The 15500-nt window shown below is 55.1% G+C and overlaps 1 protein-coding gene across 1 annotated transcript in view; it reads right to left on the bottom strand.

The window, feature by feature from the left end:
• Positions 1–1201: 1201 nt before the first annotated feature.
• Positions 1202–15500, bottom strand: part of LAMC3 (laminin subunit gamma 3) — a 57116-nt gene continuing 42817 nt past the window's right edge. The window contains exons 17-28 of the mRNA XM_036913558.2: positions 15123–15301; positions 14479–14620; positions 13276–13481; positions 12845–12921; positions 11528–11662; positions 10258–10405; positions 8922–9071; positions 8647–8749; positions 6070–6269; positions 5370–5516; positions 5177–5276; positions 1202–2750 (exon numbers count right to left, since the gene is read on the bottom strand). Coding sequence (XP_036769453.2) covers positions 2500–2750; positions 5177–5276; positions 5370–5516; positions 6070–6269; positions 8647–8749; positions 8922–9071; positions 10258–10405; positions 11528–11662; positions 12845–12921; positions 13276–13481; positions 14479–14620; positions 15123–15301 — 1838 coding nt within the window. The 3' untranslated portion in view covers positions 1202–2499. The remainder of the gene's footprint in view (positions 2751–5176; positions 5277–5369; positions 5517–6069; positions 6270–8646; positions 8750–8921; positions 9072–10257; positions 10406–11527; positions 11663–12844; positions 12922–13275; positions 13482–14478; positions 14621–15122; positions 15302–15500) is intronic.

Here is a 15500-nt window from a genome sequence, read left to right as displayed (position 1 = left end):
GAGGGGACAGGTGACATCACACTCTGCTCCAGGGTCTTCCAAGGACCCCATCTCCTTAGCACCGCGTACATTAGCCACCAGTCATCAGACTCACTGTAGAGCAGCAGCCGTCTGCTTTGGCCTCCCTGCCCGGCCCTCCCTCCCAGGTGACTGATGTCCTCCTTCCCCAGCCCCCTCTGCCACCTTGGTTTGAGGTTCTTTGAAGGGGAGCACACCTTAGGGAGCACAGCCCAGCTCTCATTATACGCCCTTAGACCCAGAGACCCTCGCCACTCTGGACAGGAGTCAGGGGAGACCCATGGCCTAAGTGGGGTGGGCCTCTCCTGGATAGGTGGAATGGGGAGTCTCCAGCTTGTCTGTGCCAAGCATTTGACATGATGTGTAAATTTGGGGGCTGTGGTTGGGGAATCAGAGTGGGCGTCCTCTTCCATTAAGCTCAGGAAAAGCAAAGAAAAACTGCTCTGCAGAGAGAAAAGACCAAAGCAGACATGGAGGGAGAAGCAGGGTCTGAGACCAAGGGTGGCAGGAGGGAGGGGCAAAGAAGAGAGTCCCCAGCCGCAGCCTGTCTTCCCAGCCCAGGATCCCAGGAGAGCCTCCCATGTGCTCCCTATGACCTCCTTTTTCGAGCCCCAGCTGAGCATGCTCCGTAATCCCAACCACACAACCCGGGTTCCGGAGTGATCCGTGCTGGCCAGGCCCCCACCCTGCAAACCCTGGGCTGTTGCGCACCCTCTCGCCTGGAATGCCCCCTTCCAGCTCCCCACCCTTGGAGGCCCGGTCCACAGCCCCATCCTCCACCTCCTCCCTGAACCTTTCTGTGCCAACAGTCCCTTGGTTTTGAGTTCACCGTTTCCTGCCTCAGCGTCTCCAGCCTGAACCAGAGGTCAGCTGAAGGCTTCATTACCGCACCCCTCAGACTCCCCTAAACATTGCCTGATCACCTCCCCAGACCAGAAGGGAGAGGGCAGGTACCCGTGATCATGGGACCCTAGTGAAGCCCCCTCCCCAGGGGGACCCTGGCAAAGCCCAGGAGCTCGGCTTTTGCCCCCTTCCTGCTACTGCATGTGGGCTGATGGACCACTGGGCGCTGGGCGTGTGCATTCACTCGGGGGGTGCCGTGTGTGTACCCACATGCTGGGGAGGAGTCTGCACCCACAGCCAGGGCCCCTGTTGCATGGGAGGACCAAAGTCACATCACCCAGCGAGTAAAGGGGTCCTTTATTTCCATGTCGAACAGAATTGGCCCATGCTGCTGCCTGTCCCACAGTCAGGGACATGAAGAGCCGGGGGTGGGGTGGGCCCTGAGACACCCATTGTCCAGGGCCGAGGCCCTGCTGTCTGCTGGAAGAAGGCCTGGGAGAGGGGAGGAGTTTCAGGAGGAAATGCCAGACGATCCTGGGCAGAGGCTGCCAGGGGCCTGGCCACAGGGGACTCCCCTGCAGGGCAGACTGGAAGGGCAGCCAGGCCTCCATGCTCAGCAAGGGCCTCCCTTGTGGCAGGTGGAGCTGCAGGACCAGTTTGAGGAGTATCAATCAGTCAATGGCCACGCAGGGTCAGTGGGGTCACAAAGGGGAGCTCCCAGCGACCTGGGTTTCCTGACACAGGCCTCCTCAGGCCCTTGAGGCCTGGTTCTTTGGACAGGCCACAGGCTGAAAGGGGCACTGGCCCCAGAGCAGGAAAATCCTTCGGAATGTCTGGCCCAGTCCTGGGATCCTGAGAACAAAGGATTCCATGAAGCCAATGATAATTCCATGAAGCAAGGGCAGGGTGGGCCATCCCCCTGGCAGTTCCTAGCAGGCTGCACCGTGGCCCCTGGAGCTCCCAGTTCTACTGTTGAGAACTCTTCTAGGATCTTGTATTTCTTGGCTTGCCTGGTCCCTCAGCAGTGCAGAGCTGCTGGGTGTGCATGGCACGGGACAGACTGGGGGCCTGTAGCAGGACAGAGGGGAGCTCCGGGACTGGGGGCTCTGGTTCTTGCTGAGGCCAGCCCGGATCTCTGCAGATGGCCCCCCGTCAGCCTCCTAGGTGGCTACCCTGCTTGGGTCCCTGCTTTCAGGAACAAGAATGAATCTGTTGGTGCACAGGGTATTTAACCTAACTACCCAGCATCCAGAGGGGGCACAGCACACAGCTGGTGCTCAATAAACAATTGTGGACCACCTGTAATGTGTGTGCAGAGATGAACTTGTACACATGTGCCACACACACAGGCATGTGCCCACAATGTGTACATGTCACCAACACTGGGGCATGCTTGTTTATGCATGCATGGCACAGAGTGCATGCGGATGGGGTCGTGTGCACAGTGGCTACCTGAGCGAACCACGCACGCACACTCACTCCTGTGGGATGGAGGGGGATTGGGCGTGGACTCAGACGGGTGTGTGAGTAGTTGGGGGATGTGCGGCAGCAAACTCTGGTGGTCTGGCCGGCATGGGCACCCTGTGGGGGAGTGGGGGGCTTGCCCTGGGCCGGGGACAGTAGGGGTCTGGGCGGCCCTCACTGCCAGTTGGCACAGCTCTCAGGCAGGCTGTGCAGAATGGCCTCCACGTTCTGCTTGTCAGCGCGTATCTCAGCAAGCTCGTTTTCAAAACCCTGGATCTGCAGCTCCTGCTGCTCGGACTCTTGCTCCAACAGCCTCAGTTTCCCCTGGAGGGGACCTGGTGGGCCCAGCTGCAGTCTTAGGCGCTCCAGTGCCCACTGGGTCTCATTCAGGACTTGGGCTGGGGCTTGATGAGTGTCCAGTGACTCTGCAGAGGGGGGGACAGCCGTGGTGTGGGCCAGCTCCCCTACAGGCCCAGGAGCCCGTTCTGCCCTCAGCCTTGAGACCCTCCCCAGCCCAAACCTTCTAGGATTCTGACTGCCCACGATCTACTAGGAAATCAGAGGACAAAGAAGGCCTAGTCTGGGCACCACCCTGGGTTCATGAACAGACCCTGGAACTTTCCCCCTGGGAGGCAATGGGCAACTATTACTTTTTGCTGTTAGTAGTACTATTCTTGTTATAAAAGGAGCCCTTGTGTGAGTCCCGAGCCCCTATTTCCTCATCTACAAAGCAGTGTATATGCACGAGGTCCCATGATTCCTGCTGGCTCCAACATGCCACACTGATTCAGCAAGAGCACACATTTACAGAGACCACCTATGCCAGGATGTGGGCAGACTCTGGGCGAAAAGAAGGGCCTCTGGCACCAGAGAGAAGACTGAGGAGGCAGAGGGGGCAGGAAGGGCTGCAGGCCTGGGAGGCAGGTAGCAGGGTCTAGCCCTGGCCCTGCACAGATTGGCTCTATTTCTTGGGGTTAAAGCCTTTTGAACCTCCCTAAAAGTAAAAGAAAGGGGTGGGGCCAGGTGGCCAGGTGCTCACATTTGAACGTGGTGGCATGGACTCACATGCTGTCTCCCAACCTGGTCCTATCACCTTGTCATTAAGGGGGACATTCAACAGGAAGACAGGCTCAGCCAGGTGAGAGTGGTGGGAATGGGGAAGTTAAGTCCTAAATGGCTTCTAATCCCACAGGGTCCCAGTGGGCCCCGGGGCCTCTCCAACAGCCCAGAATTTCCCGGGCAGTGAAGGCTGGGTTGGAGGGCAGGCAGCTGCAGGAGCTGAGCTGTGGCAGGAGGCGGCAGACGGGAGCTGAGCCCTGCTTCCTGGGCAGGTCCTGCTCCTGCAAAGGCCTCAAGGGGCCCCACTGGCCGCAGGAAGGCCCACACAGACTGGCCTTGGAGGAGGTTCAGGATCAGGTCACAGCTGCCACTTTGCCTGCCCAGCTGGGGCTCCTGGGCACAGGGGCAGGGTCGAGGTGTATGCTGTTCACTCTGGCACCCCCAGGTCAGGCCCAGTGCCAGCCTGAATGAACGAATGACAGCAACAGCCGGAGAAGTTTACCCTCATGGAGTGTTTGTTCTGAGCCAAGCACTGTGTCCAGTGCTCCAATTCCTCAGCATCGGGCACAGAACCAGCCAGACCTGAGTGTGACCACGGCTTCCCCACTGACTGTCTGTGGGGCCCCGGGCACATCCTTTCAACTCTCTGCCTCAGTTTCCTCATCTTCGAAATGGCAAGAGAGTAAGTATCCTTGCCTCAAAAAGTGAAAATGAGAATTCTGCAAGATTATGTGTGTGAATAGCTTAGCATGGGCCTGGCGTCCAGACAAAACAAGAACATGAGATTGTTCCCCTTCTTATTTACAACGGTCACTGAAAACACATGCCGCCACATGGGTGGATCCTGAAGACATAGTAAGTGAAAGAAACCAGTCACCGAAGGACAAATACTGTGGTTCCACTGATGTGAGGTCCTAGAGGACCAAATTCATGGAGACAGAAAGGTGGTGGTGCCAGGTGCTAGCAGGGGGACGGGGAGTGAGTGTTCAATGGGGACAGTCTCAGTTTGGGAAGATGGAAGGTCTGGAGGTGATGGTGGTGAGCGTTGCTCAGAACCGTGAATGTACTGAATGCCACAGAACTGGACACTTAGAAATGGTCAAGATGGTAAATTTTATGTGTATTTTACCACGATATTTAAAAATGTGTGTTATTCATTTGAGCCCAACTGCTCTCCCCCACAGCCCTGCCCAACTGTCAGGGCTCCATGCCTGGTGGGTGCTGTCCCCTCCATCCGAAATGTCTCCTTGCTAAGGCTCACGTTGACCTCCACCTCATCCCTAAGAGCCACTATTGACTGACTCCAACTGCATACCGCAGAGTGTGATTACCGACTGCTATTCCCCCTTTGCAGATGGGGAAACTGAGGCTCAGAGGGGTGGATGGTTTTCCCAAGGTCTCACAGCCAAGGAACGGAAAGGACCAGGCTTAAGTCTTTGTCTATCTGACCAGTCCCTGACCCTTGATGCCACACTTGCTTCTGTGATTTTCTCCTTCTCTGAAAGCCTCAACCACGGAGGGCTGACCTGCTCCTCTGAAACCTACAAGGTGTTCTGCTGTGAGTTTTCCATGTCTCCCTCCCCCACCAGAGCAGTGGTCCCTGGAGGCTCAAAGAACTTACTTTTGGACACCAACCCTGCTTGGCATGGGGGCTTGGGGCGAGTCCTAATGCCTGCGACTGATTGCAAAGTTGGGGGACATGAGTGCAAGGAGGAAATCTCTAGGACTGGGCCTCACGGAGAGCTCCTCAGGTGCCCCAGGGACCCAGGGCCCAGCCTTGGGGCCTTCTTACCCAGCCTGGCGAGCAGTTCCGACAAGGCCTTGACATTCTCCACCAGGGAGCTGCGTGACTCCCAGATCTGCTGCTCCATCTCGCTCAGCCCAGTACCCACCTTGGGGGAGGTACGGATGGAGGAAAACCTTGAGCAGCTCCCCGCGGGCTCCCGGGGCCGGGAGGAAATGGGGTGGGGGCCCAGCACACGTACCTGCTCGGCTTCCTCCAGCTCCCATCTGCGTGCCCCTGAGGCCAGCACCTGTCTGGAGGCCTGTCGGAGTGTCGCCTGTGTCCGGCTGGACAGGCGGCTGGCACGCCGGTGCTCCTGTCTCCCCTCCCTCAGCAAGGCTTTGGCAAGCTGTGGGGTGGACAGCAGAGGCAGGGGGAAGAGAGTGAGTGGAGTAAGTCCTTCGAGAGGCAAAGAGCTCTTATGGCAATAAGGCCAAGCAGGTGTCACTCCACGACAGATTATTCATTAACTCAACAACATGCACTGGCTGCTGGCGGGTGCAACAAAGCCAGAGAGAGCTGGGGAGACATATGTCAATTAGACTTTGGCCCAGTTTGCAAAGGAAAGCCTAGAGTTTTAGGGACTAGAGCCGCCAGACTTAGGTGTGAGTCCTGGTCATGTGATTTGTTACTGAACCAGGCTGGGTCACAGGGTCCTCACCTGACCCATGGGGACAGCTATGACCCTATTTCTTAAGGAATCAACAGGGGCACCCATATGAAGCTCTGGAGCTAATAGCCCAGAACCCACTGAGCCCACAAGCACAGAGTATTCAGCACTGCACACAGGGAAGGAGGCAGGTCTGCTGGGCCAGTGTTTAACCCACGGAAGGGCAGCTCTTACATGACAGCCCTCCTGCAGGCCCCAAAAGCAGGGATGCTGTCACATCCATGACCCCGACCTTGGCACTGTCCTTGGCCAACAGCTCAGCTTCCCTGCCCTTCTCCTTGGCGCTGGAGGAGACAGAAGCCGCGTTTCTCAGCATCCTCTCTGCCTGCTTGGTCTTCTTTTTTGAGTCTGCAAGGACCCTGTCCCGGACGAAATCTGCCTTCCTGCTCAGCGTGGCCTGATCCTCGGGCTGCGGAAACTGCAGCTTCATTCCTGAAACCCAGTGGAGGCTGTGTCAGGAGGGCCGGCTCCTGCTCTAGGAGCCTGCCAGGCAGTCACTCCCCAGATGCCTGACCAGTCCCATACCTTGGACAATGCGAATGAAGGTTGGAGAGCTAGTAAGAAGTAGCTTCCCTCTGTAAAGAAGAGACTTATTTTTCCTTTCCTTTCAGATAAAATTATAAGGGAAATTTATCTTAAGCAGCACTAATTATAATAAACAAAGTCAAATTTTAAAAGAATCAAGGTTTCTAATCTTTGGAGCCATAATAGAACATAATTTCCTAAGAAGATAATTTAAAAATTAGATCTACTTTGCTTCTTGTACACAAAATTGGTTTCTCAAAAGGAACTCTGTGGATTCCTAATTCTGTTAATAAATGTCAAGGGACAACCTAAGTGTCCATGAGTAGATGAATGGATAAAGAAGATGTGGTACATATACACAATGGAATACTATTCAGCCATAAGAAGAAAACAGATCCTACCATTTGCAACAACATGGATGGAGCTAGAGGGTATTATGCTCAGTGAAATAGACCAGGCAGAGAAAGACAAGTACCAAATGATTTCACTCATCTGTGGAGCATAAGAACAAAGGAAAACTGAAGGAACAAAACAGAAGCAGACTCACAGAACCCAAGAATGGACTGACAGTTGCCAAAGGGGAAGGGACTGGGGAGGATGGGTGGGAAGGGAGGGACAAGGGGAAAAAGGGGCATTATGATTAGCACACATAATGTAGGGGGTGCACGGGGAGGGCTGCACAACACAGAGAAGACAAGTAGTGATTCTATAGCATCTTACTATGATGATGGACAGTGACTGCAATGGGGTATGGGGTGGGGACTTGATGATGGGGGGAGTCTAGTAACCATAATGTTGCTCATGTAATTGTAGATTAGTAATACCAAAATTAAAAAAATAAATACAAATAAATAAGTAAATGTCAAGGGAAACATTAAGTGTAAATAAAGTGAACCAGATTTCTTTATTGCAGGACTTTTCAGGGCCTTTGATATTCTAAGTGTGCATTGTAAGGCCTCAAGAGGGCGCTATAGCATTTCCTAAAAGTTTTTGAACACAACCCACTCTGCAGAGCATGTCAAACGCTAGGGGCAGGCTGGGGAAGACTTTCACATTTCATTCAGCAAATCTTCGTTTCATCCTGAATACCAACTGAACACAGGCCAACTAATGGTAAGAGAGCGCGTCTCTGAAAGGGGTGGGAATGGGGACAAGAGCCTGGGGTGAGAGGTTTGAGGCAAGTCCTTGTGTGGATTATGGTGCAGCACCACAGAGGCAAATGTCCATTCAGTACATGCAAGAACTTTATTCTCAGAACCATCCAATGAGAGGCTGGTCCTTGTGAGACAGCGAGCTCACCGTTACTGGAGGTAGGCCAGTGGAGGGTGGGTGAACCCCTGCCTGGTGGGGGGTTTGCAGCAGAGGACCTTAAGACCTCTCATAATGCTTCAGTTCTAAAATCGTAATATTTCACCACACATTTTCCTAACGGGACTCAGAGAGAAGTGCACACAGCCACACTTTTTCTATCAGATGCCCCCTAACCAGTGGGTGACCAGGACTTCAGTCTGAGCAGCCCACCCTCTGACTGGAGGGTCTGGGTCCATGGCTGGAACTGCATCGCTTACGGGTAGCGGTGGGGTCAGGGGTATGACAAGAGCCTGACTCCTGGCCTCAGACCCCAAGGGCATAAGGGACTCAGGCTGTTACTGCCTTGTCTGGCTCACGGGCACAGAGCCACAGCAAAGGGTGAGGGAGCTTCTCTCTGGACCAAAGGGGACATTGAGCAGCGGGACACTAAGGTAGCGAATCTGGATGCTTCTGTTCAGCTCAGCTGACACCATGGATACATACCAGTTTCTTTCCTCAGACTACCCTCTATAAAGTGGCAACACTTAGCCTCATTTTCCTAAAGCTCAGAGACCAGGACTGGCATCAACCCAAACCCACGTCTCAAGAGAACTCTGTCTCCCTGCCAGTAGCCCCCACAGAACCCCAGACCACAGCAACCGGATCTATACCCCATAACAGGAACCCGAGCCAGGGTGGCCCAGACCAGGGGTGCACAGCTGATGGTGTCAGATTCTCTTCCCGTCTGGCCCTGAGGGGCTCTGCATGTGGTGTGATGGTGGGCCACTATGCGGTGAGTCCCTGGTGAGTGGTAGGTGAGACAGGGAGAGAGGAGCAGCCATGGGAGAGGTCCTGACCGAAGGGGACAGCCTGCTCGGCTTACGCCCACATGACTGGACTTACGTCCCCCAAGCCAAGCCTGCCCCAGCGAGTCCGGGCGGCTGTCACGGGCATTTATGCATCGAGAACCAAGGGCTCAGCAGGGTGTGCATACCTTCCAGGTCGGCCAGCAGGATCCTGGCTCCTGCCACGGTCACTGTGGCAGCCTGGACGGAGGAGGAAGCCTGGGTCAGGGCAGCTCTGGCCTCCTGGCACAGCTGGAGAGAGAAGAGAGAGGCTGGGTGGGTGGCACTACAGGGGGGAGGGATGGAAGGACTACTTCTGGCCTCCGCCCTTCCCTCTCCTGTACCCCATCCCACCCCCCACCCCTGGGTCACCCCAGGACAGCACCAACCTCCTCCAGGTCTGCTTCAAAGGACATGAGCCCACCTGTGTGAGGGGCTCCGTCTTGTGCAGCATGGCCTGGGCAGTTGCCTGGAGGGCACGGGCAGCCTCGGTGACCACATACGCTCTGGAGGCAACCATTTTCTCCAGGGCCTGTACCTTCAGGCCCAGTTCTCCCACCTGGGACTTCTGAGGCTGCAGGGAGACGGTGGGCTCAGGCAGGGTCTGGCAGGAAGGCCCTCGGGGCAGATCCCCTCCTGGGGGAGAGGCACCCAGGGACAGGCATGGCAGGAGCAGGGCTGCATGGGGACCCCCAGAAGCAAAGGGGCTGGGCAAGAACACCAGGCTGGGGAATCTGTCTCTCAAGCTGGGACTCCAGCCCCACCGACTGTGGAAGTGAGGCCTCAAGTAACTAGCTAACCTCCCTAACCTGCATTTCCTCTCCCTGGTCCACAGACTCTGCTGAGATCTTGGGACCAGAGGTACTTCCAAATTCAGAATTTTCCAGACTTTGGAGAAGCAGAAGCATATGTGTGCGCTGCATATTATCTAACACCCTCAGCACTATCTGGGCAGCACTCGGGGTCAGATGCATTAATACCACATAAAATAATAATAATAATAATAATAATAATAATAATAATAATAATAATAACAATAATAATAATAATAATAATAATAATAATAATAATAATAATACACAGTCATACCTGTGAAGTTACTCTTCACACTCCAGGGAGGAGCAAAGACCCAGAGCAGCAGCCTCGGGCATTAGCCCCAGTTGGGATTTGCCACATTCCAAATGTGTTTGTATAAGCTTAGTCTCTTTTCTAAAGTTCAGTTTCTGAGGTTTGGGATTTCAGGATTACTGAGAAGACAGGAGGGGCTAATTTGCCCAGAGGGGATGAGAGCTGACAAGCGGGGAGAGCCACCTTGTGCATTACTCACAAATCCCCTTGGGGTCTCCCATGCGCTGAGCCCTAACATAGCCTAACAGGCAAGCTCCATCTGACAGACACGTAACCAAGGCACAGGGAGGGAAACCTTGGCCAAGCTCACAGAGCTGCAGTGGCCAAACTGGGATGTGTTCGGTGTACTCGATTGGCACCCATCTGCTGCTGTCGCTAACGCCACCCTCTGTTGGAGAAGAGGCCCCAGCCTCACTATTACTATTATGATCAATAACAAACACTGGCAAAGTGCTCTGTGCCAGGCATGCGTTTTGCCAAGCCCTGGAGGTGGATTATCTCATTGCAATCAACTGCTATATGGTTAAAAATAAGCCACTTCTTCTGCCTTTGACTGGGCCAAACTAGTTTCCCAGCTGCCACACCCCTCCTGCCCCAGCCCCGTGCAGCGCTCCGAGGACTGCCGAGCTAACCAGTGCTGCAGGGGCACCCAGTGCGGCCAGGCACGGGGCTGCATCTGCACCAACTTGCTGCGTGGCGGCCAGCACCCTCTCAGCTTCGGGCAGCACCTCTGCCACAGCTATGCCCAGAGCCTTCTGGGCCGCCTGGACCTCCTGGTACCTGAGGAGACAGAACCAGGATGGCCCACAGAGCAGGGCACAGGGCCGTCCCTCCCCATCACTGTCCTGCCTCCCCCACACTTGCATCCCCTGAGTTTTGAAGGCCTCTCCCAACGTCCGGACAGAGCCTCCCTCTGCGGGGTTGGTATCCAGCAGCTGGCCGCGGGAACTGGCCGCTACTTGGCAGCTTTCAAATGAATGGAAAAGGCAGGAGAGGGCCCACATTCTTGTTTCTTCATTCATTTGATTCAGTCACGCTTCTCTGAAGGCGCCTGCTTGGTTTCCACTCAAGAATCACGTTTTGCAAATGTTTGGCTCTTCCGGATGAATCGTGGCGAGGGAAACACCTGGCATCGGGAAAGGGACGGCAGCCCAGGCTCTTAGTCTGGGCTCAGCCATGCCCTTGGGTGACCTTGGGCGTGTTGTTTTCCAGGTAAGTGGAAAGCCCTGGGGCTGCATGTCCAGCCGGGCCTTTACCCCCAAGGGGCTGTACTCAACCGACTAGAACAGGCTTCCCGACCCGTCCAGCTGTCCACACCCACCCCGCCCAAAGCCCTCCCCACCGCGGGCACGCTGGAGTACCCACACCCTCCCACACCACACCCATCCTCAGAGAGCCAGCGACCGGCCCTGCCACCACCAGTGCGTCAGGTGACCTTACCACACACAGGCTGATTGGCTCAGGGCTGGCCACCTGACCTGAGCTGGACCAATCAGATTCTCTCACCTAGGAAGCCAACTGGGAGCTCAACATTGACCCTTTGCCGAGAATGGGATACAAGGCCACCCAGAGCAGAGCAGAGAGGCCAGGAAGAAAACTGGTGCCCAGAGGAGCTGCCCTGTAGGACCTGGGCAGGTAGGGCTTAGGGGCAGAGACACGCTGCTCTGGACCCTCCTTGCTCAGGCTCTCATCCCTTGTCTTGAGACGCGGGGCTGCACGCCCAGGCATGAGTGGGTTCCTGTAACTCACTGGTGAGTGGGCCCAAGGCTCCAGACGTCCTGCCCTACCCCCAAAGAACGTTAGGACTCGGGACTGGAGCAGGTTCTGAAACCAGAAGCCACTGGCAGGCCCCGTCACTCCATGAGGCCAACCCAAACGCCTACCCACACAGGGAGGTCTCACCTGTCCTCCAGCTCCTGCTGGGCCTCCAGGGCCACTCTGCCCTCCACCAGACTCCAGAGAAGCGTGTAACTGGTATTGGAGGCAATCAGAGCCCTCCGAGCAGTGGCTTCAGTCTTGGCGGCCCTGTCTCTGTGGCTGTGTGAAAATACTCACAGTATGAGGCCTGGGTTCTGCCAGGGATTCAAGGGCAGTGGCTGCATGCAGAATCTGCAAACCCACACCACCTGCCACGTGGGCCTCATGCCATCCCAGAGCAGAGCCACAAGGGCCAGGCTGCTTTCCATCCTCTGCCTGACACACTGAAGATGGATGGGAAGACGACCTGTGCCCCATTTTTGCCCCATGCCTGGTACACAGAGCTTATATCTGCTGTCCTGCCTCAGATTAACAGGGCCTTTTATCACACATAAAATCTCCATTTGGGTAATAAGTTACCCAATAAAGACAGCCATGATTTGAATCCCAGCTCCATCACTTTCAAGCTGTGCCCTTAAGCAAGTCACTTAACTTCCCTAAGTCTATTTTCTCATCTGTGAAATGGGTCCACAGTCCCTAGAGTACTGCTAAAGTGGAAAATTGTTTCAGATCTTGTGTTTTTAGGATCTTAAAGATGCTGCTTAAAGGCGCTAGATGAAACTGCTCACAGATCCATCAACAGATGACTGGATAAACAAAATGCAACAGAATACTAATTGGTTGTAAAAAGGAATGAAGTACTGATATACGCTACAATGTGGATGAACACTGAAGACATTGCACTAAGTGAGAGAAGCCAGACAAAAGATCACACATGGTAGGATTCCATTTATGTGAAATGTCCAGACTAGACAAATCCATGGAGACAGGAAGTAGATTAGTGGCTGCCAGGGGCCAGGGGCAGGGAGAAAAATGAGGAGGGATGCCTAGTGGGTACCGGCTTGGTTTTGCGGGTAAGAAAATGTTCTAAAACTGATTGTGGGGATAGCTGCACAGCTCTGTGAATATACTGAGCAGCTCAAATGGGTGCTTGCATGGTGTGAAAATTACATCTCCATAAAGCTGTTAGAAAAACAGCCAGTGGGTGTGTTCAGATGACTTCAGTCAACCAAGCTTTGCAGCCCAGCCCCAACCCTGGCATCACTGTCTGGGCTCACACTGTCCTTGTGTGTCTCTGCCTCCCATTGTACCAAGCAGTTCTTAAACTTTTCTGATTCCAAATCCTGGGTAGGGATACCGTGAAGCTGACCCTGAGCCTAGAACCCTCCAGGAGGAAGGGCTGGCCCCATTCATGGCTATGTGTGCAGGACCTCACCATGCTTCCGGGATCTGGGGGCTCACCTCCTGGCAAGGGCACGGGCCTCTGTGGCCAAGTGGCTCCAGTTGGTGGGCTGGCCAGGCCCTTCCTGAGGAATCACCTTTAGACAAAGAGGGAAAGAGGAAGAACTGATGGCCCACCCTAAAGGCAAGGGCCACATCTGGCTGAGTTAATGGGGAGAACTAGACCACACCAGTTATTCTCGAAAGGCTCAAAGCTGGCCTCCAAGTCATGAGTGAAGCCCTAGCACCTGCTGAGCATTCACTGTCTGCATGGAACATGCCTCATTCTTTGTAAATGTTGTCTCACTGAATCAGCAGAGGAGACATTGTGTGACTCCCATTTTGCAGATGGGAAAACTGAGCCTCCCCAAAAGGGGAGAGGAATACCCCAGGGCACCAGGTCAGTGGCACTGAGCTCAGGTCGGAGGAGGGGGAGGGGCCCCCCAGGGTACCAGAGATGCGAGGACAGTGGCTGTGTGCAGAATCTCCTCTTCTGAGGACTCCAGTGTTGCCTCTAGATCTGCCAGCTGGATACAGGTCTTCTCAGCTCCAGCTTGGGCACAGTGGGCACTCCTGCTCAGCACCCGCAGCTCCTCCCAGGCAGCCTTCACAGCACCCTGGAGGCCTGTCACCTGCTCTAGGAAGACTTCCTGGGCCCCTGCAGAAAGCCCATAGTCCGGAAGTCACACAGTGACTAAGATGTCATAATAAAGCCCATACCCTCAGGGCCTCCATCTGTGCCTGCCACTCACTCTGGGCACAGTTTAGCTCCATTCCCAGGCCTGAGCACCACCAGTCAATTCCAAAGGAAGAGCCTCCCCAAATGACAGATGCAAAGGCTCAGGCCCAGAGAAGGCAAATCATTACCCAAGGCCCCACATAAGTCAGCCAGAGACGGGGGACTAGAAGGGACTTAGGTCCTCTAGAGCCGCAGCAAGCAGTTCCTGAATCTGACAGAGCAGGAAAACCCCACCTCGGGTCAGCCCTGTAATTTGCAGGGTGGTTCAGGATGGGGGATTTAACCCATAGCATCTGACAGCTCCCTATTTTGATGAATAGTCTTGCAAATACGCACTCAGCTCACCTATGTCTGGCTTCTAGAGTAAAGGTGTTTATACACATGGAATTTCACAAAGTAATCAATTTGCTTTCAATGCTCCCTAAATGTCAGTGTCCCAGGGCCAAATCCACCTGGCTTTAGTATCAGACTTTTTTCTTATTTATTCATTTACTTTCTATGCCGGTGACAGGACAGGGAGCAAAACAACCGACAGTCAAGACAGCAAGAACTTTATCTGTTCAGCACCTTGGACAGCACCCCACCCTCAAACCCCCGCCCACGACTGGTGAATATGAACCCAGCCCCCCACCCTTCCAACTGAGCTTACACTCTGGGTGGGACAAGGGGTGTGGGGACCGAAGCTGTAGTCAGAGACCGATATTAACAAGGTTACACTGAAGGGGAGGTCCATGGGGAGACAGGACTGTTACAGGAGGAACCCACTTACAAGGAGGTCAGAGGGGCTCTCCCAGCAAGTGGCTTTTCCTCAGGCCGAGCCCAGAGCCCCCAAAGCATCCTGAGACCAGACTGAAGGGGTCCTCTGGCCAGCCACCCCCGTTGCGTCCCAGTCTCCCACTCTGCTCCCTTGCTGTACCTTGCAGCAGCTGGTGGCCCTGGTAGACATCCCCCCGAGGAGCCTCTCCCTGCAGAACCTCCGATGGTCCCCAAGGCCTGCCACAGTCGGACCCTTGCAGCCACCCCTCCATCAGGGTCAGCCTGGCCTTCAGCTTAGCAGCCTGGCAGAGTCAGAGAAAGAAGTGGTGTGAGGGCGCTGGCCTGAAAGTCTGGTCTGGACACCGGCTCCTGGCTTCTGCCTGGCCTGCCCTCCCCAAGAGTTCCCTTCTCCCATCCTACCCTGAGCCTCAGAGCTAAGGACACACACTGAGAACCAGCCTTGCCCACCCCTGGCTTTCAGCCGACCACACCTCTGCCCTGCTGAGGGAAGGATGGGGGTTCTCAGGGCTTGGCGAGAGCAGGCATGCTGTAGGTACTTGCTGGCTGAGTGTCTCCAGCACTGTTCTTTTAATCACTTGAACAATACTGCACTTCCAGAGCGCGTGCTAGGAGCCAGCTGCCAGGAACTGCCGACCAGGCACCAGCTCATGTTTACCTTGTGACCATGTGGTGGGCCAGGGATACAAGTCCTGAGCCCTCTCTGCAATTCCAAAGGAAAGCTGGCACTCACTGAACGGAAGGTGGAGGAGACTGGGCAGGGAGGGACTGGATGGGCGGACTCACCTCCTCCTTCACCAGGGCGTAGCAGGTGGGGCACTCCTGGCAGCGTGTGCCACCAGCTGTGAGGAAGAAATTGTCCTGGCAGCGGTCACACTTGTAGCCCACGAAGCCAGGTCTGCACACACACGTGCTGTTCTCATGACACTGGGCTGAGGCGGCGCCCAGAGGGGAGCACCTGCAGGCTGGGGGCCAGGGCAGAGGGTGCTGGGTGCCCTGATGGCTGCCTCACACAGTAACCCTCACACCTCACATCCCCTGCTTCCTCACACCTCCTGCTCCAGACCCCCTGGGGTCCTTCCTAGGAGACTGGTTCAGAGGTCAGTGGTGATGATGGAGCGCCTGACATATTTCAGCATTTCCCCGGGATCTGAGAACAAGCCA

This window comes from Manis pentadactyla, chromosome 3 (genome assembly GCF_030020395.1).
Source record: "Manis pentadactyla isolate mManPen7 chromosome 3, mManPen7.hap1, whole genome shotgun sequence".
NCBI lineage: Eukaryota > Metazoa > Chordata > Mammalia > Pholidota > Manidae > Manis > Manis pentadactyla.
The sequence above is the reverse complement of the archived record's forward strand: the minus strand, read 5'-3'. Positions and strand labels throughout refer to the sequence as shown.